This window comes from Anneissia japonica, unplaced genomic scaffold (assembly GCF_011630105.1).
Source record: "Anneissia japonica isolate Jap-2015-1 unplaced genomic scaffold, ASM1163010v1 scaffold287869_len1821871_cov162, whole genome shotgun sequence".
In the NCBI taxonomy this organism is placed as follows: Eukaryota; Metazoa; Echinodermata; class Crinoidea; order Comatulida; family Comatulidae; genus Anneissia; species Anneissia japonica.
In genome coordinates this window covers 661,428-683,031 of record NW_022741034.1, presented here as the reverse complement: position 1 = coordinate 683,031, position 21,604 = coordinate 661,428, and the positions used below count along the sequence as shown (strand labels likewise).

The following is a 21,604-nucleotide window of genomic DNA, read 5'->3' as shown; positions in this document are numbered from 1 at the left end:
CTGGTTTGTGATAGAATACACGTACTCCATCAACATGGTTTAAGTGCCAAAGATTTAAGCACATTTTATGTGTATTCCTTCCGCCCTGCTGAGATGGATGATTATATTTATTATGGGAATCCAGTTAAGGGAACTGGTAATAGTAGTGAATATTTATACAATTTAATATTAACAAAACACAAAAATTGGATGTATTCATGCATAAACAGTTTGCCCTGCAATTCGTAACCATGTTTCGACCTGAAAATATAGGTTACTCTAAGGGATTGGTGTCCAAGTAAAAGGTTATGATTGTGTTAAAAGATTGAAGATTGTTAGTTCGTATTTTGGTTTAAATTGGTTTCATGAGTGTGGGACATATAGTCATGATGTGCCTGGTCATGATGTGATGTCATCATGACCATATTTAGGAATATCACCTGGACAAGAACTTGGAGGTTGCCATCAAGTAGTCAAGCTTGAGTTTTATCTTCAAATCCTTTCATGTAGTCTTGATGAGATTTCCTTTCATCTTCTTGTAATAATCTTTCTGAAGACTTTTTGTGTGAAGTTTGTAATGGAACAATGTTGGTCATCCATCATGAATACTTTGCTGGTGGCTAATTAATTCACGTATTAACTATTTCTTCATAAACCTTAATGCGGGTTAAACACCTCATATCTCTCACCATTCTTGCATTCCAATGTCATCTACTGTACACTAGTTCTATACATTTATTCATTTATCATATTTTCCTTTGCCACGTTTTATAATAATAAAACATTAAACAGAAAAATAATCAAAATGATATAATAGAATGATTAATAATGTTCGCATGCAAACACACAGAATATGAACAAGTCAAAAGTATGCACAATTCATAACAATTAATTGCACACTTTTGGTTGACGATTGTGTATTCATGTTTGTTGCAGGAAACAAAATACGGGACAGCTTTTGAACTTTCTTTATAATTCTAATTTTTATTGAGTTGCCACCAATGTACAGCAGATGCTTTCAACAACAAACATCATTCTCGATTCCTATAATATCTTTCTTCTGTTCATCTCGCACAATCATGTTTTTCAGTCGAATACGGACCAAGAAGAAAACAATGTGAGAGACCAAACAGCTTTTCTTATCTGGTGCTTCGCTATGCTAATTTATTGTGATGCATATAATTACCAATGCAAGTTAACATGGTTAGACATAACAGCAGGTTCAGTCCTATAGAGGGCGCTCTTTATTTAACCATATACTGGCTGCCCCTAACTAAAAGATAAAAACCCATACTACAGGAGAATTCCATCAAGGAAATTGTCTCCTCTAGTTGTCAATCAACACAAAATTACAAAAGACAAAAATAACAATAAAATAATGATTAAAAAAAGCATTCAAGCATCTAAAAATGGTTCTCAATATCAAACATCCAACTTGTTCTTAGAACAAGAGTATCTTTTGTTTTCTTCTATTTCTTCTCTTCACTACCGCCATTAATCACTCTTAGGCTAAACTATAAGGTGGACCATCGGTCATGTTAGCCAGTATTCTGTTATCATTTATAAATGAATTTACAATTTTTAATAATTTGTCATATCAGACTAAATTTTTGCATAGGTCATAAGAAATAAATACCAATACATTGAACACGTTCCATCAGATTAACAAGAAAGTTATCTCCTTTCTGAACATAAGGCACTGGGCGGATGAATGCAATTAATTTTCTGGTAAACTTTTATATTACCAGAATTTTTTTTTACTTATCATACCAATTAAATCACTCAAAAATCAATTTTTCATATTGCTTAAATATTTTGCTATAAATACTCTATAAACTATTATAAATAAACTATTAGGATTAATTTACATATATTTATTTATTTAATATAATTGTTATTAACAGTTAAGACACTCTAGTCCACCTTCTACAGTTAGTGAGAGAAGGTACGGAGGTCAGAGTTCATACACTGCTGTCAGGGACTGCAGTAATATTAATTTCAATAATAATATTATAAGGGGAGAAATTAAAAATTTTGTTTATAGATTCAGCTTTGTTTTTAATTTTTTTATGTAACTTCTTGTACATTATTCTTCTCCTTCCTCTTCTTCTTCATGTTGCTCTTTGTAAACGCTTCCACAGTTTGATAATGAATCTCTATGATCACTACTGCGAGAATAAGATCTAATTGATGAATAGCCAGAACTAACCTGTAAACAAAAACATCGACAAAGGTCAACGTCGCAGACCAAACTTTGCAACCATTAACATGGTTGCCAATACACAGATTTGGGAAAGTAGAAGTTACCCCACAATTTTTCAAAACCCTTTCTTGTTTTCTTTTTTATACTGCTATGAGATTTTCCCTTTAGTAACTAAGCTCCCTGTTGGAAAAACAAATTATGCTCATGATGGACCAAAACACGAAAAAAGATATTTTAATTGTTTTCAATTTCTGGGATATAGTACATTCTAAAATGAATCAGAATAGCTTAAATTGGTCCAAATTTTTTCAGTTTCTTTGGGCATAGGGGGAATAAGCCCTTTGAACCTCATCAGGGCTTTACCCTGGGGCCCTGCTTCCCTCCATTGGAAATTGGTAGACCCCTGTCGGATTGCTTCCCCCACCCCCCCATCAAGCAAATCCTGGCACCATCACTGTTGCCAAGATGATCTGATTATGATTGGTCAAGTATTTTTTTTTAAATCATATTCAAATTAAATCTGAACTATTATACTTGATTAATTTAAACCTTTAATATTTGAAATACTAAATAAAACTGGAGAGCAGAAAACACAAAAACTATATTCAATTGTAATTCTACAGAAAACTATAAATAGTTCTTATTGATAAGTTTTGTAGCAATTTTTCAATTATTGGGCTGTTCAGCTCATAAGTCAATTGTTCTATATTGGATAAAAATAATATTGGAATAAAATATCTAGAAAAAAAATAACTAAAAATCACTGCAAACCACACATAAAGAATATTGTAATTTAACTAAAAGGGACCCTGGAACACTTTAAGTTAAATTTAAATTTTGTAAGGGTCAAAAGCTAACTATAGAGTAACAAATCAATTTATAAATATAAAGTACAATAAAAATTAAATGCCTAATAATAGACTATGTCGAAGTTATCGAATATAATGTAAAATAGTGATTTTCCCATATATGGGCATGATGTCATACTGTCTATATATAAGCATAATGGTGTCATATCACCTATACACAGGCAAGATGATGTCATATCACCTATACACAGGCAAGATGATGTCATATCACCTATATACAGGCAAGATGATGTCATATCACCTATATACAGGCAAGATGATGTCATATCATCATCTACTGTATATATGGGAAAATCAAAAATATTCGTCGCACAGAATTTGATAGTATAGACAAAGCTTTTAAGTTACTTGTTTCCAATGAATCTGAATAATTATAAATAGGTAGCTAGTTGTATTCAATGTTATTTGATACTTTAGTATTCCAGATACAGAGAAGGGTACATAATAGAGTTATGTCATTGACGCATAACAATGTATGGGAGAGAGAGAGAGAGCAGATGAAACATAAAAAATGCACAGAAACAGATTACAAAAACATGGAACGCAGCATGCATAGTAGATAAGGGGTAAAAGATTTACCAGAAAAAAAAACTAATAGAGTCAGATCATTTTTCGGGAGTTCACTTAGCACTGGATTTGGTGGTGGTGGTGATTGTTGTACTACCGGCCTTCTGTAGAGGGAAAACAGTAACAAAATGGATGCAAGATGATGCAACAACAAAAAAACAGGATTGCTTATAACATAAACCTTGATTGGTCAATGATGAATGTGGGCAGAGTTAAGAACCAGTCAGAAAGAGTATTAAAAAGTATAAAAAGGGAAGAAAGTCCACATTCTTATTTCGTGTGTGAAAAAAAAACTTAATGCCCTTTCTATACTCTTTAGCTTTAATGTAAAGTTTACAGAGGTCGCTGTGAGGTCAGAAAAAGGGATGTTGTTGGTCTGTGGAGAAATAATTTTTAGGTATCTAGGAATATTTGAAATGCTATATTTTTTGTCACTCACTCTGGCACTTATTTCATCTGAATCTGTTATTGGCTACATCCTCATCTAAAGCTGGGTATACCCTGTCCAATTCTCATCTGCCAGGCACAACAATGTCTTTTGTCTAAGAAATTTACCCATATATGGTTATGGCATGACATTATTGTGCCCATATATGGACATGATATGACATTAATATGGCCATATATGGAAATATACAGGGTGTACCCAGCTTTACTCTCATAAATTCACAACCCAAAATATCTCATGGTATCTATCTGCTACAGAATATTATGTCTTTTGGCTTTATTCCTGGCTACTAATATTTGATATTTGAAGATTATAATTATGTGATACTAGGCAATTTAGGAATTAATTTTGAATTTGGCAGTCTTGGTTAATAATTGGGCATAGCATAGCAGCTGATTCTCTCTATTATATCAATTAAAACTTGTATCTGTTAGCAATAATATTTTCAGTGTTTTATTACTTGTTGATAAAATTATCATTAGTTAGGCATATCAACTGATTCTTTGTTTACTAAAGCAATATTGGCCAGCCAGAAGGACTTTGTGTAATAATCATATAATCTGTTTTTATATAATTATAAAGTGTTAATTTATTTTATATTTTTGTAATACTATAAATTTTGAATGGTCTCAAAACTAAAAAAAGCATCAATGATTATTTACGTCATTAAAAGTTTGTAGGGAAAAAGCTTCGAAAACATTGCAATGATTCCGATTCACAAACAGGTTTAAAATATTCCGAAACAATTCCAAAAGCAAAAAAACTTGAAGTAGCTATCGGTGGTAAGCTGCATATTCTTGCGAAATCTATTGCTAGATAATCGGGCAAATGATGAAGACAAGATGGCGGTGTTCTTGTCTGTTTCTGTCATGATCTGTTTAAATCTCCGACAAAAAATGAGCACAAACAGACAGAACTTCCAAGCACATCAAATCAATTTTTATTTACATTTATAAATGGACACAACAAACAATAACAGATAGAGATATTGAGAAGACTAAGAGAAGAGAGAATGAGACCATTAACATTGATGGATGATGATAATGGGAAAAATCAATACCTACTGTCTAATATTATGTCCAATTTTCTATTGTTACAGTTTTTTTTTTAGTCATTTTAATTTCAAACTTTTTACCAATCACCTATATTAATAACTGCGATCAGCAGGTAAGATAGATATTTTTAGTTTGAAAGTCATTAACCGAAAAGCCTCTTACATTATTTTTGAGGTAAATTCCAGCTTTACCTCAAATTTTAACGTGATTTTCTGGTAGAAACTGTCGGTCTAAACAATAGGTCTTTAAGGAGACTATTCATTCAAGACTTTCGATATAATCGAAAGTATATAAGCACAGAAAAACAACGTGAAATTAACCGGCTAACTAAGGATTTTTGGCAAACAAAACCGCCAGATTGAGAAAGACTGTTTTTTAATGGTTTCTGTTGCTTTTCCATATTTTGAGAAATGAATAACCTCTAACAATGATATAGGATTTTAAGGATCAAGGAAAATCCCATTATTTTATATAACCAGAAAAATCATATTTAAAATTATTATTAGAGCCATTTTTTTATATTGAAGCTACGGAACGCCAAGAGATTTAAACTGAGGAGTGTTTCAAGCAAATCATCAGCTACAGTAGTAAACAAATCGTTGTTATGAAGCCAAGATGGAGCTTAAGAACTCTTCTGTACATAAGGAGATAAATTTTAAATAGACGAGGATTAACAATTTCAGTAGGAAATAATGTAACAACTTGCAGAAGATGCTCATTTACATACATTTAAATACATATACATACATGTGACCACTTAGGGTAGTCCATGAGATATCATCATATTTTGTATGGATTGTTCTACTTACTATACTGCCAAGACACCACAAACATGGCCATCGATATGCCACCAGCCTCGTAGGATGTTAAAGTTATGAGTTAAAAAGTGCGTACAACATTAGATCCATAACTTCAAGATCCCACCATGTTGATAGATATGGACAGTCAGCTTATAACCACAGCAAAATGGTTTTTAACTAATATCAACAGAAAAGAGGACCAAGTTCATTTTCGAAATTGCTGCTCTTTTCCGAAACTATAGCAGCAAGGTCTGCTGTTGGATTTGTACAGAATTTCACGACATAATACCACGATCCTTTTGCAGTGAATAAAGGGGGGGAATAGTGCGCAGGGTAGACAGGCACTGCAAATCAATGACTTTCCACACCATGCCGATCATTAACCTGACTACAACTAATGCACAACATATAGGGTTACAGATTGAAACATCATGGCCTAGGTAGCCATATTTTTTTTATTCAGAATGTCAGATTAAATTTTGATTTTTTTCTCTTTTTTATTTAGATGGGATATGAGAAACTATAATTTGACAAAGCTAAATTTGTACTGTTTTTCTTTAAATTTTGTTTTTCCAATTAGGTGGAATATAAGAATAAAGATTTTAATCAAGTTAAATTCGTTTCTATGCATTGCATATTAAATGTGTTTTGAAGGTATGAAACAGTATTTTCCACTGAATTGGAATGATCTGACCTAGCAACTGTTTATAATTCTCTCCAAATTTCCTCATCCAACTTTCTTTTCCGTTGATATCAGTGAGGGCTGCTATTTAATTTCATTATATATTTTTCGTATAAAAAAGATGTATAAATATTTTATTTCATATTTTAGTAGTATATCATAAACTTATTAATTGATTAAAAGAGTCAATAGGAGAATTGAATAGACGAAATGAAAAGATAATCGCACATAGAATTACTTGGGAATGTTAAGAACTATATGTGAAAAAAAGAACAAATAGTGCTATTTGAAAAGTTAGTAAAGAATAATGATAACAGAAATAATATAATGAAATTAAGAAAATTAATATCAATGATATCTTTTGGCCTAAACTGTTAAATTCATCATGCACTATTTTCGTTTGGTGTCGGAAAAACTACGTGTGACAAGCAGTGATACGAAGCAAAGGTTCATAGCGCAATTTGTTGAACTGAAAACAAACAAACCTCAATTTTTTGGTAGATATATCCAATCAAATATTGATCCACAATCAAGTTTGAATACATGATGGAAAAATTTCTTATAAAAAAAATTGGAAAAGAATTTATTGTGTAGGTTCAGAATTTTTTGATTCTGAAACATCATCAGCTTTCTCAGAAGGCTGAGGAGATTTGACAATTTCGGGAGTTTCAACTACGGGTGGAATGGTTTCCATGGGAGGCAATTTTGCTGCATCATTAATTTTTTCTGCATCATCATTAATTTTTGCAGATGATACACTTTCTGACTCTTCTGTGCCATTGTGGAGAGGTGCTTCACTCAGACTTGTAGCTCGATCAGAAAATTTACTCTCTAGTTTGCAAGCACTATCTGATAAAGAGAGATCACCTCGATTTCTGGCAACAGTTCTTGATTGGCTAGTGGACAATTTATCTTCAATTTTCTTAAGGAGATCACTGTCGACCTTTAAATCTAATCTTTTTAGAATACTTTCCGGGGATAAATTGAGATTTTGAAATTTGTTTTCTGTCATGCGTAGCAAGTGACGATCACGTGCAACGGAGGTGGTTATGAGGTGATATTCTGATTCAAAATCGAAATCCTCAGTTTCGAATTCGGAATCAGAGCCGGACTCTACCGTGGTAGTTGTGCGTTGTGTCATGGCACTGCGATGTCTTGCACGAAGCTTCTGCAGCGAACTTTCGGCAACATCAGCACGTTCTTCGGCTTCCTCAAGCTCTGTCTGGGCTCGCTTGAATTTAGCCAAGTTGTTATTAGCATGTTCTTCCTACAGAAAGAAAAAAAAAACAAATTTAGAGTATGTACATATTCCGCTTCTATATTATTTTGCGTAAATCCTTCAATTGCCTGAAAGCAATTTAACTATTAAAATTGTAAATTAGCAAAATCAACTGTCCAGACTTTCAACTTTTATTTGACAAAACATTTGACATGTCTAAATATGGTCATGATGACATCACACCATGACCATATATAGGCACATCATGACTATATATGGGCCTATACAAGTTTTTTGTCCAAGAAAATTTGATAATCTGGACAGTGGTACTCATTCTATCATTTTAAATGAATGTTCAAGGTTGCTCCCCATATTTTTTTCTTTAATTTTTCGATCTAAAATTTAAATTGAAAGACTGGATTAAAAAAAAAATAGAGATATTAAAATTCAAAATACTGTAATTTCAATGCTCTTAATTCCTTCCCTCATATTTGGGAAAAACTACAAATTAACATCCTTGACGAATTTACACACCAATCGTTAATTATTTTTACAAAAACCGAATGGAATAATTCACTTTCAATTCTAGTTTTTATGGTTTCATTTTGACAGTCCTGTTTTGGAAAGCCTTCTGGCAGCTGATCTAGAATTCTTAGATTATTTTGATTAATTCAGTCAAACATGTCTGTCTTTCTCATTCATATGTAATTGTTGTGAGCTTGGACATGAAATGAGGGAGTGACTTACCAATTCCTCACACTGTCTCTTCATCGTCTTGCATTTCATTGACCATTTTTCAACAGCCTCGTGCAAGTGTTCCTGGCATTTGTGTTCATCCTCAATGACCAGGGTCAATTCCTTAATTCGGCGTTCTCCCTTGCGCATGTTCTTGTCGATCTCACATCGGCGGCGCTGTTCTGCATCAAGGTCATGCTCAACTTCCCGAATCTGATCAAACAAAATTGAATGTCATTATATTATGTGTATTTCGTGGCAGCTATGTAGCGCTTAGATGACCTAATTTCTACTCCCAAAAGGGTCCCAGTGCCATTTAAATTTATGAACTACATTATTTTTTTAGAGTTGTAAAATATTTTATTATATAATAATTAGTTATATCATAATACGTTTTACTTACCCTGGACTCAAGTTTCTGCATTTGGCGTCTGGCAGCCTTGATTCCAAGAGCCTCAGCCTCCTCAATGCGGATTTGCAGTTCCTTTACGGTAACCTCCAATACTTTGCGGTTCTTCTCACTGATGGAGTATTGATCTTGTTCGTGGCGAAGCTCCTCAGCAAGTCTTGTGGCCTAGAAATGTATTAAGCAAGTAATCAAAGTAAATTGTCACATTATCATTGTAACTCCCATTGTTATTTACCTAAACATGCACTAATTTTCATTTCTGCATGTTTTGCTTGATTATTTTCAGTTATGTACCATAATTTCCACTATTCAATGATATGCAACTATACTAATTACTTATTTATTAATACTATTTTTCTCCTTTATTACTGTATAAAACAATCATACAAAACACTGGCATAAAAAACAAAACAGAAAAAAAAAAAAATACAATGGTATTTTTCGGTTAATACACCAAGGTTGTCCCTTATGATATTGGGATAAGACTATTCAGGATTTTTGTATAAATTTGTAACTGGCATAGTATAAATTGCTTACATAATTTACCCAAATATGAAGTTGGTAGGAACTTAACTGAATGAGCTGACGTATACCAAGTTTCCAAACTTACATAAAATGTAATGGTTCATTCACTATTGTGTGCTGTTGTGTTTTCTGATATATCCTACATAATGTAATAACCTTCATTTACCTTCAGTGGATGATTCCATTATTTCTGAGGTAAAGTTGAGAAACTTGGAAAGTGTTGGTAATTATTCACAAATATTGCTCAAACATGAATTGCTCTTTCTGAGCCTGTATATCAGATAAATATTTGTAAGTTTATGTTGTTTATATGCGTATGCACATGTGAGATTTTATGCTGATGGTATTACTTCATATTTAACATGTCAGGTTACAACCTTACTGTATAATAATTAAATTGCTGTAAAACTTACATCAGAGATAGCTTTCTTGGCCTTATCGTCATTGGCTCTGGCCTCGGCAGATGCCTCATCTGCTTCTGCGCGAGCGCTCTGCAATTCTTGCTCAAGTCTTCTCTTTTGTCCGGCAAGTGAATGGTTCTGGGCACCAATCTCTGTGTTGCGGTCGTTGGCATCAGACAGCTCAGCCTCGGCGCTGCGGCGCAGTCTCTCTGCTTGTTCAAGCTGGGCACGAAGCTCCTCAAGTTCAGTGCTGAGTACATTACATTTGCGCTCGCTCAGGTGGTATAGATCACGAAGCTCATCCCGTTGACGCATTTCATCCTCTAATTGAGCTTGGAGATCCTATATTATTTTAAAACAAATACGTTATTGAAAAAAACTTCACTTTCATCTTCACTTCACACTGCTAAACATACAGTAAAATAAAATATTTACAATGGGATAAAGTTGCCAGTGACGGAAAAAGGCACATGTGAACAATCTTGCCACCTCTGATCGCCACTAATCCCGAATTTCGCAGGTAACAAGATATTTAATTTTATAATGTGACCAATTAAAATTTGTGAAATGGAACCATGTACATAAAATATCTATAAAAACTTCTCAATAAGAAACTTTCAGGAATTGTACAAAAGAACGTGCTAACAATAATGGCATATGCTAACATGGATATTTGTGAGATTTTATAATGTTTCATGAGATTTATGAGGGTGAGGTCTAAAGTAGTATATTAGATTCAAATTCCCAAACAAACTATAATTCTTTTTCTATAAGCCCTGTCCACACTATCAAATGGTCATCACATCATGACCATATATAGGCACATCATGACTATATATGGGTATACAACAGTATTTTCGTGGTCATGATGACATCACATCATGACCATATATAGGCACATCATGACTATATATGGGCATACAACAGTTTTTTATGCTCATGTTGACATCACACCATGACCATATATAGGCACATCATGACTATATATGGCCATACAATCTTTTGTCAAAGAAAACCTGATAATCTGGACAAAGCTTAATACATGAAGAAAGGATATGAAGAAATATTAAGATACCTTGACAGTTCCTTGCAGTCTCTTATTGTTCTTGATTGCCTCAGCAAGGTTCTTGTTGGTGTGGTCCAATTGAATCTCAAGGTCGTTGACCTCAGACTCAAGCTTCTTCTTCAGTTTCATGGCCTCATTGCGTTGGCGGGTCTCTGACTCCAGAGTGGATGTCAACGATTCAATCTCACGGGCATGGCTCTTTCTGTTTTCGGTAAAGTTTTAAAAAAAAATGCTGTCAGGAAATGTCACTCTTGTATTTCTAGTGTTCAATAAAAGTTAAATAAAATGACGACATCTATATTACATTAAATGCTTACGGTACCCCACATAGATAGATCTGAAAAAGAACTGTTAGGTATGTCATTAAGGAATGTCTTGATGTTTTTGATTGAGTTGCTTTAATCATCAGGAGAATAATATCTATTATTTCTATTTCATTCTAGAACAAGTAACTATTACCAGATGTTTTATAACCATAGACATACTTATTAATTATTATTATTATTTTTATTATTATTATTATCATTTTCTTGACTGTTAGACAATTATGCATTGTTGCATTGACTGTTTTAATTAAATTATTGTATTGATTGTATAGTGTTTAGATAAGTAAATTATTTATTTATTGGTTGTTTAAAAAAAAAGAAATGCCACTGTAAAATCAATAGCTTGATAGTTAAGAGCCTGCTTCTAATCCAGAGTTCTGGTTACAATTTCGGTCACAGAAGGATGTCTTCTCATAAGTAAAATCGAATCCACTCCCTTGGCCTGAATAACAGACATGGTTTATAAAGTATTGTTTATCTACTTTCCTCCAAAAATGAGATGATGAAAGTGGGAAAAAATATTATGAGCTTAAAAATATACTGTTTAATATTGATAAATTAGCTTTTTGATATTGTTATTAACTACATTTATTATTTATTTCAAATACTTTTTTCAATATTTTGAATGAGGGTTGATTATACATTGTTGCATTGACAGGTGTATGGAGGGTTAATTAATTTATTGATTGTATAGATTAGATATGTAATTTTAGCCATTATATGAATTAATATTATATTGTTGTTTTTATAATGTGAAGTAGAGTTAAATAGCTTGTTAGTTAAGAGGCTTGCTTCTAATCCCAGAATTGTGGTTTTAATTCCCCTCATGGAGGTTGATCGGGGTTTCTATCGTTTCTAATTAGAATAAAGATAAAAGACATTTGTTAATTTGAGACCACGGAAAGGTAGTCTTCAATAATAGTTGAGTGTACAATTTCACTCTGTTTGCTCACCTTGTATATACTGTAAAATGATTTTTTAGTATTTATGTATTGTGTTTCTTAACCTTCTGTTCTTGATACTTAACTACTACATAAGAAGGTAAAATGCATGCTCCTGGTATTGGGATGCGTGCCATCGTGTTTGGGATTCAGTGTTTCAGCATTGGTTTTGTCATCATCAGGCATGATGATTACATGATTGATGTCGGAATGCTGAGTCCGGGCTCGCTGGTGTGCATTTGGTTGCTTGGAGAGTGTATTATACTTTCTTATCTGAGATTTTTTTTACTACATTGTATTTGCTTTTTTTGTTTTATACTACTTATATTTATACGACCTTGCATGGCCTTGATGAAAAACACCATTGGGTGAATCAAGTTTTACCGTGCTGAAATAAAGTAATATTATATAATAATTGGAGGTGGTCTGTAATTTGAGGGACCTTTAATTTGACGGAGACCTGTATATGTTACATAAAAACTATGATATTAAAATATATAGCAGAACACTGACTAACCTGACAACTTCAAACTCTTCATCTTTTTCTGCCAGACGGCGTTCAATGTCGGCCCTGACTTGGGTGATCTCCAGTTGGAGTCGGACAACCTTGCTCTCTTCTTGTTCAAGTTGTGATTCAACCTCATCGATGGTGGTCTGGAGCTCTTCCTTTTCCATCTCAAGTCTGCGGCGGATTTTGTCCAGCTCATGGATGCTCTTTCCACCTTCTCCGAGTTGATCGGTAAGGTCGTGGATCTCATCTAGAAATAGAAATTATTGAATAAGATATGGAGCGCCAATGTAAGTAATGTATATGTACATATTGAATTGTCAATATGTGCATGTGATGATCTGTCTCTTATACACATCTAGATGTGTATAAGAGACAGCAAGTGTTTCTTCGTATAATCCTTTGAATTTGAATAGTTCCGCAGCGTACGAGCGGCCTTCCTTCTGAGAGGTATCAAGTTCCGCGCTTATCTCATCAACCTTTGCCTTCCATTCGGCCTGGATTTGATCGAACTTCTTCTGCTTCTTCTCAAGTGCATTGACCATGCTGTTAGCCTGAAAATATGATGATAATAATGATTAAAGTGATACGAATGATAATGAGAGCCTGAAGAACAAATATTTGTCTTCACAGTCAGTTTATGGGTGACAATTCAAATTAGCTTTTTAATTATTTCTCATAATATACACTTAAATAATTTTTTTAAAATATGATCATACCCTCTCAACTTCCAGGAGAAGATCCTCAATTTCAGCTGTGAGACGTTGTTTAGTTTTCTCAAGGGTGGAGTTCTTTGAGAGAGCATTTTGCAGCTGGTCTTCCAGTTCAGTCAGCTTGATCTGCAACCTCCTTTTGGCCTCCTCAAGTTCTTCAGCACGAGCCATGTGGTCGCCCTCGTATTTGGCTTTCATGGCTTGGATTTCAGCATTGGCTTTGCTAAGGTGACGCTGGACTTCGGCACGGCCTTCGGCCTCCTCTTCTGCCTGGTCACGGAGCTGGTCAGCCTCGGCGTTGAGATTCTTGATTTGGGACATTAATTGTGATTTAGCCTGCGAAGAAAAAATATACGCATGCTAAGTCTTGTTCACTATCAAATTTTATTTATACTTAAATATGGTTATGATGACATCACATAACAACCATATATAGGCACATCATTACTATATATGGGCATACAACAGTATTTATGGTCATGATGACATCACATCACAACCATATATAGGCACATCATTACTATATATGGGCATACAACATTATTTATGGTCATGATGACATCACATCACAACCATATATAGGCACATCATTACTATATATGGGCATACAACAGTATTTATGGTCATGACATCACATCACAACCATATATAGGCACATCATTACTATATATGAAACATACAACAGTGTTTTGTCAAATTGTATATCAAAAATTGAAAATTACCATCAGAGGTGAAATTTGGAAAAAAACAAACTTTCAACTGCAAAAGTCATTGCATTTTGTAAATCAATGAGAGAAAGTAGTTGGTCAGTAGTTCAAGTTATGGAGGATATGCAAAGTAATGAACAATTATAAATGTTTCCATGTTCTTATACATTCTTATACTAACTACTAGACAAATTAATTACTTTCTTTTTCTATTTTTTTTTTATAATATAATTGTATTTTTATGAATTTATACCTCTTTTGTACAAACGATGATTTAATTGGCTTTGATGAAAAAGCACTATTTTGAGGTGATCAATTGTTATGATGGTTAAATAAAGTGTCTATTAATATAATGGATCATTTCAGAGAGTCAAACAAATGACCAATCAGAGCAGAGACAATTTACAGTCATTTTGTGGGTCAAGAGACCAAGATTAGCAGAAAGGTCCATTAAACAGAGGGCAAAGTTCATGCAAATGTCCATATCAACAGACGCCAACAAATTTAGCTCACAAAATACTCTTTTCAGTGTTGGCCAACATATTCAGAAATTCTATGGAAACTAAGATGACAAAAAGAAAATGAAAGTGTATTTGAGACTGCTCAGAATGACTGTATACCTAGGTAGTGACCACACAAATCTCGACAAGGCTAGGTAAGCTAACAAGGGAAGGTGATTGATTTATAAAGCAATTATTACAGTTGTAAACCATATGATAGATGAAATTATTTCACATGGTTATATGCATTCAACAATTGCTTTAATGCATTTTATTTTTACAAGTTAATCGTGATATCATCAAATTTGTTTACAATTTTTTTCATTATAATGCAATAATTTCAATCTAGCATACTGTTTATAAAACAATAGTTTATTAATTAAAAATCCTACCCTTGCTTCCTCATCCAACTGGCGTCTAAGCTCTTCAATCTGAGCAGCCAATTGGTTCTTCTGTTTGGAGGCGTAGCCCAAGCTGCTCTCACTTTCTTCAAGCTGACGAAGGAGTTCAGCGTTCTCATTTGTCATTCGTTGTTTGTGGTTGTTGAGCTCAGCAATGGATCGAGAGAGGTCATCGGCACGGCCATTTGCCTCGCTCAGCTGGCCTTCAAGTTGATGTGAGAATTTTTCTGCATTGTTCTTGGATTTCTGGAGGCTTTCAACGTTTGTGATGAGGTCCTCAACGTCCATCTTCAGAGTTTGGCGTTCTTTGTCGATCCTGAAAAAAATGAAAACAGTAAATGATTATACATATAATAAATTATGCACCATATATTTAAATTTAATAATGAAAACAATAATTTAATTTTTGATATTTCTGACCTACCCAACATATTATATTTAGCATCCCTTTTTTTTTAATTCTTGCTTTTAAGTTCAAATTTACAAAAAAATTATGTCTTTATGTTTTTTGATCTATATACAACTATATACAACTCAACCTACCGTACTATTTTATTGCTATTGATATCAATAAAAAATAATTTTGTTTAATAGAAATTTCCAAACGTCTCTTCCACTTTTCAAATTTACTTACTTAGATTTGGTACGGTTGAGGGCGTCAACTTGTTCACTGAGCTCGGAGACCGCATCTTGGTGTTTCTTGCGTAGCTGCTGGCTTGTGGCTTCACTCTGCATGTGTGCATCTTCGAGTTCACGCTTCATTTTGGCTATCTCACTCTCCCGCTTCTTGTTGAGGTCAATCTGGACAGCGGTGGCGCCGCCCTGTTCCTCAAGACGCTCACTAAGGTCTTCCAATTCATGGCTCAGCTCTGTACGCTGCTTCTCAACCTACACAATAATAATCATACAATGTAATGTTATTATAATACAACCAACAATAAATATCATAATAAATAAATATCATATACGGTAGCTGAACAAATGATGCAAATAGCAGATGAGCTCCTCAGAGCCAACGGACAAACCATGCTTAGTTTAAGAAATAAGATTAGTTTGTTTAAGTATTATTTTCTTTGTACATTTTTTCATGTTTATGCTAAGTGCATAGAGGTCTCCATAATATGCACCTTATAAGTCGACCATTATTATTACTATTTTATAATTATAATAACAATAACAATCATATTAACAATTACTATATAATAATAATAGTTATATTATATAATAAAATGTAAAATATGATTAAAATTTAGGTTAATATATGTAATATATTTGTAGCTATTTATTGCAGCAAAGTTACTAGTGCTAAAGTTCACATTAATCATTGCTATTTTACCCATAGGCAGATTTCCTTGTATATAAACATGGACAATATACACAGAACCAATGAAAAAATGAATGGTATGATAGGAATGTGAACATTCTCCACTGTAGCCCAGTGTAGAGTCTAATAACTAAATTGATCCCTGGAGAGGGCAGAAGTCCATGGAGATAAAACTTAGTAATGAAAATAAATTGATTTGACAGCTTTGCAGCAGTGGGGTACAGTTCAACTGAGGGAATAGCCAAATGTAAGTTTACTTTGGTATCTGTTATCATTCTTACTCTTCATATATCTGAATATGCATATTTGGTCGACTCTTAATGGTTACTTTTATTGTTTTTACTTTAAGCTTTATTTCTGCAAGCTTGTTTTAGTTTCTAATACCCTCTGATAATATGATTGTGGTACTCTCCCAACTGAGTTTATTCCATTCTCACCCAAAAATTAAAAAAGAAAGGTACAAAAAATTTATATTAAATGTTGGTCAGTTCCAAAACTGGTAAGGGCTACGCTCATAGTCATCTGCGTGGCTCAGAGCACCTTTTTAAGTGTTTTATAATTAATTAATTATTTATTATTATTATTATTATTAATGTTTTTAATCTGTAATTTTATTATTTTTATTGCCTGTTTCAATTCTTTTGTATGTTTTATATTGTAACCTTTGAGTGCCTTTTTATTCATTGTCTTTTTACCTTTTTCAAAATTTGTATAATTCAACTACAGTGTTTCATTGATAGTTGCAATAAAATGATTTGAAATAAATTCCACAAACTTACTTTGCTGCGAGCTTGTCGTTCTGCATCCAACTCTTCCTCCAACTCCTCAATGCGAGCCTGAAATTACAAGCAAAGTAACATATTTAAAATTTTGCTCTTGGTACCATTACAATGGTAACCTATAGGAATGAAAATGAAAAGAACTAGATAGTGTTAGTAATTTTTGGAATATATATTGAAGATTACACTTTAAACTTACATTTCATTGTTGATACAAACTACAAATAATCAAACACTGGATAATAAATACCTTAATTTCTTAGTAAAATCTTAAAATAATATGACTTGCACATAATGATTTGTCACTTTCACTATTTTTCTTAGCTACAACGTAAACATCCCTAGACGATGAGTGAATATTTACTATTAAATACATATATAAAGAACTTTGTATACCCTACAGTTTCTTACCCAACATATGAAATCATATAAAAAACTAACTAGTATATGTCAAAGCGTAAGCAATACACAATGATAATGAAAGTAGCCAGCTCAGAAGGCTAAACTAGTGGTAGTCACTGTGTGTGCGCTGGACCGTGGGAATCTCTTGGTCCCCGGTTCAATTCCCAACGCTTCTCTTCTTGTGTTTCAGCTGGAGGGCTGAAGTGCAAGAATAAAGAGCGCACCATCTTTCAGATGAGATGTTTAAGCCGTCGGCTACATGTGCAAAATAGCCCATGTGCATTTTAAAGACCGTAGTACGATCTTCAGAAAAGAGTAGAGGGATTGTCTCCCAATGTACTGCCCAATTCACCACCAGTAGACCCCGCTGGAAATAAGTCTGAGGATTTTCGTGGGTTAGCCTAGGTTTGTATCACGCCTAAGAAATCCATTCTAATTCAATATTGGAATTAGTGCCAGACTAAATCAATTTCAATTTGATATCACATCATTAATAAATATTTCATCATTCCACATGTAATTATGTTACAATATAGCTTGAATTATATGAAAAAATTAATAATAAAACACTAAGTATTAATGTAAAAACTTTGTTATTACATTGTTATATAGCAACTCCCTGTGTAGAATAAATGTGTTACACATTAACATACTTGTTTGCCAGGAATAAGGAGCTGGAATAATTTATGGGTACGAGTAGAAATGAGGCATACTATCTACCCTCAGCTAGTGTTGTGGAATAAGATATCACACGAATATCAGTACTAAATTATGAAAGTTTCATTAAAAAAATTCAATTGGTTCTAGTTGAGAAAGTAGGAAACTTAGGCTAGGGCCCTTGAGACCTGCATGCTACAACATCCATAATAGGAGAAGAATTCCCCATCAAGTGTGTCAACTGCTAAAATGAAATACTCAACGCAGGTGCTGAAAAAATATCACATATCAATCAAATTTTGAGGTAATTATTTTGACCTTGAGGTCATTAAAATACAGGACCTCAGTATAACCAGGAAAACCATTTGTTAGACACAGGTGACCAGGTTAAGAATATAGAAATAGGTCACATGAGATCATGGGTTACTCTTGCTGCAGACTTGCTACTAATTAATAATTTATCAATGCATTTTTATGTTATTTTTCGTTTTTCAGTGTAGTTCAATTTCATAGGGAGGAAACATTCAATTTAAAAGAACTCCATCCTAAAATTATATTATAGGGTATAGTAATAGTATACTGTCGTACAAGATGCCAAATTCTAATTTTATAATTAACAAGGGGTTTGCATATTTATCTCTAGATTCTTCACCCCATACAAGGAAAACCCCACTTCTAGACATCTTAATCCTTTTGATATTTATAATGGTTAATAACTTCATTGCTACGGTATTAGATCCAAATACTACATTAACTATACTTAGCTGTGATTATAGATACAAATCTAACAATAGCATCAGAGGTAATTTAGCTATTTTGTTTTAGAGGTTTACAAGAAGCTAGCATGAAAATATTACTACTGTAGATGATTTGATGATGCCAAAGCCTAGCCTATTTTACGCCTAATTCTACTTACAATATTGGAAGAAAAGGCATGCAGAATTTTAGCCTACTTCATATAGTTGCTTAGCTCCGACGAAGCTATCTCCCATCTCATAGGTGCGACGAATAAGCTTCTTTGACTTGGCGCTTAGTTTTTGGTAGTTGACATGTGTGTCCAGTGCGTTAGCGTAATCCAATGTACCTTTTCCTGTTGCCATCATGCTTGAGGACGATACATGCTTTACTTTTCTTGTAGAAACAGAACTTTCCATGGTGTATTATTAAAGTTGCAAACGAATGCAGTATTCCAAGAAGGGCAGGGCCTAGCTGTGTTGATATTGCCTGGTAACTATGTCCAAGTGGTTATAGTCCAGGAGGAATTTTTTGGTCTATGCTGATCGGAGATCGCAAACACACTCTATCCAATTATATTGCACTTGAGAAGAAGTGGTAGACCCACGTTAGGAGATTGCACTGGAAGAACTGACTGGCGAGTGTCCGCTGTATATGCTTTCATTTGGTCTGCTGCTTGCTGTTCCACCCCCTGTCGTAAATCTCCAACAGTATTAATAGACCTCTAACACACACTTCAGCAATTGCAGTTAATTGATTGATGGAGTTGAAGTGCGCCTCTGATGATGTCATCGGGGCAATCGACCAATCAGGGAGAGTTTCTATTCAGCTGTTTGATTGACTAGAACTTATGGCATCATCTGCTCACTGCTTATTTGGAAGTGGAATGCTACACCTATGCTGGTTAGCACTTCCTGACCCTGTCGTGGCATGCATAAGATGTAGTGAACATTGACTGTCCTATCATTCTAAAATAGGAGAGGTGAATCCTGTCCATTCCTAATTGAATTCTCCTATTGAACTTCATTTAACATTAAGACAACCTAAATCATTACACATCATATGCATTTCCAAACTGTATATTCATATAAACATTTTATTATAATTAATTTTAATTAATTAACTCCTTTCTATATAACAATTTAAAAATTAAGCTCTCAAAAAACTTCTCATCCCTGACACGTAATACTCAATTAATTAAGGTGTTTCATTTCTTAATTGATAAATATGGAACTTGATACCACATTGGAATGCACGACTGCAACAACATACTCTAGTGTCCTCATACCTATAAATAGCCTGTCTACCTATTGCTTGCGAAAATTATACCCAGAACTAACTCGCATCCTTGTGTATACATTTCTACATTTGGTATTCATCTAAAATGTATCTCTTCGCTAAACAATTTGGTCCGCATAGTTTAAAGGTTTCACCGATATATTCTCACTGCTGGCATGCACTACATTACATGAGTCATTGATGATAGCTGATATTTGCTTAAACACATATCAACCTAAATTTTAATATATCAGCAGCATTCTTGGAATAACACATTGAACTGAGAGACGATGGAGCTGCCAGAAATTGAACTGAAGTTGATAATCATATTTCCATTTATGTTTGTGTAGTCAAATTCACCTGTAGAGGCTTCTTTAAGGTTTACCTACTCTTGTTCATTTTTGTAGCCTTGCTGTACGTAATTAGCTTGGACAAATACAAGAAAATGACCTAGACATTGCCAGTTACACAATTTCAAACAGTAGTGAATTATATGCCAATAAATTCCTCCATTCTGTCTTGAGAACCATTCACAAATTAGTTGGCATCTAGTCCAATTCGGTCATTAACCTTTCCATTGTCTGCTTGAAACATGTAGTAACCTTCAAAACATCTACCCTGCATAATGGCATGTGATTGGTCAGAAAGTTGGCAATCTGTTCCTGTTTCTGATTGGTTATTTGGCAGTCTTTCAGAATCACATTGGTAACCAAGTATATCCAGCTCTGATTGGCCAGTCACTCATGGTTGAGTGAATAGAATTATATCAAAGGGGATAAGTGGAAGTAAAGTGTTGATGCTGTAACATCCTTGACATTGATAGGCAACAATCTACTGATTAGCTAATAATTATAAGAAATCAAATTTTAATAAAATAACATGAATATCTTCACTAGATTGCTGATACTCTATAAATGGAATGACCAACAAAAAAAACTCCTTTGATAGCAAATTCCTGATATTTGTTTTCAGCTAAGTTTTTTTTAAAGCGTTTGATGACAGGTATTAAGGAAGGAAACGCAGAGGAATGCACTTCAACATCCAGCAGCTGAGAGAGGAATGTTTTTTTATGAGAGAGAAGACAGAAAAATAATAGAGCAATAAACAGACAAGAGAGTGTAAACTTCCTTACAGGCAAATGCAAACATGACAAGAATGTTAGAATATAATTAATACAGGCACTGAATATGTGCTCTCAAATATCATCAAATTGAATAATTGACCTTCGTGTTGCTTTATGAACAACCTGACCTTGAGGTCAAAATCTAATTAGATAAATCATTAATAGTTGGACAATTAGACACTTACGAGGACATACATTTTTTAATGACTTTATACATGAATCCTTAAAATACAAGTATTTTAAAAAGTATAG

The 21,604-nt window shown here is 33.6% G+C and overlaps 1 protein-coding gene across 1 annotated transcript; it reads right to left on the bottom strand.

The window, feature by feature from the left end:
* Window positions 1-943: 943 nt before the first annotated feature.
* On the bottom strand, window positions 944-19,631 carry LOC117118511 (myosin heavy chain, muscle-like). Its single transcript, XM_033263123.1, has 13 exons — window positions 19,170-19,631; window positions 17,158-17,214; window positions 15,689-15,942; window positions 15,046-15,370; window positions 13,453-13,782; window positions 13,065-13,287; window positions 12,743-12,983; window positions 10,968-11,160; window positions 9,905-10,234; window positions 8,961-9,131; window positions 8,570-8,770; window positions 7,721-7,870; window positions 944-2,188 (listed from the first exon to the last, which is right to left on the bottom strand). The coding sequence occupies exons 1-13, from the start codon at window positions 19,368-19,370 to the stop codon at window positions 2,066-2,068; spliced, it is 2,799 nt and encodes a 932-aa protein (XP_033119014.1). The 5' UTR covers window positions 19,371-19,631; the 3' UTR covers window positions 944-2,065.
* Between the last annotated feature and the right edge of the window lie 1,973 nt (window positions 19,632-21,604).

What these genes read in the sequence shown, in the direction of transcription:
- LOC117118511 (XM_033263123.1), bottom strand. Translation starts at nt 19,370, where the DNA reads ATGGAAAGTTCTGTTTCTACAAGAAAAGTAAAGCATGTATCGTCCTCA. An exon ending in CCAAGAAAGCTATCTCTGAT is followed by an intron (nt 9,132 to 9,904) that starts GTAAGTTTTACA and finishes ATACATTTCTAG; the next exon opens with GCCACAAGACTTGCTGAGGA. An exon ending in TGCAGAAACTTGAGTCCAGG is followed by an intron (nt 8,771 to 8,960) that starts GTAAGTAAAACG and finishes TTGTTTGATCAG; the next exon opens with ATTCGGGAAGTTGAGCATGA.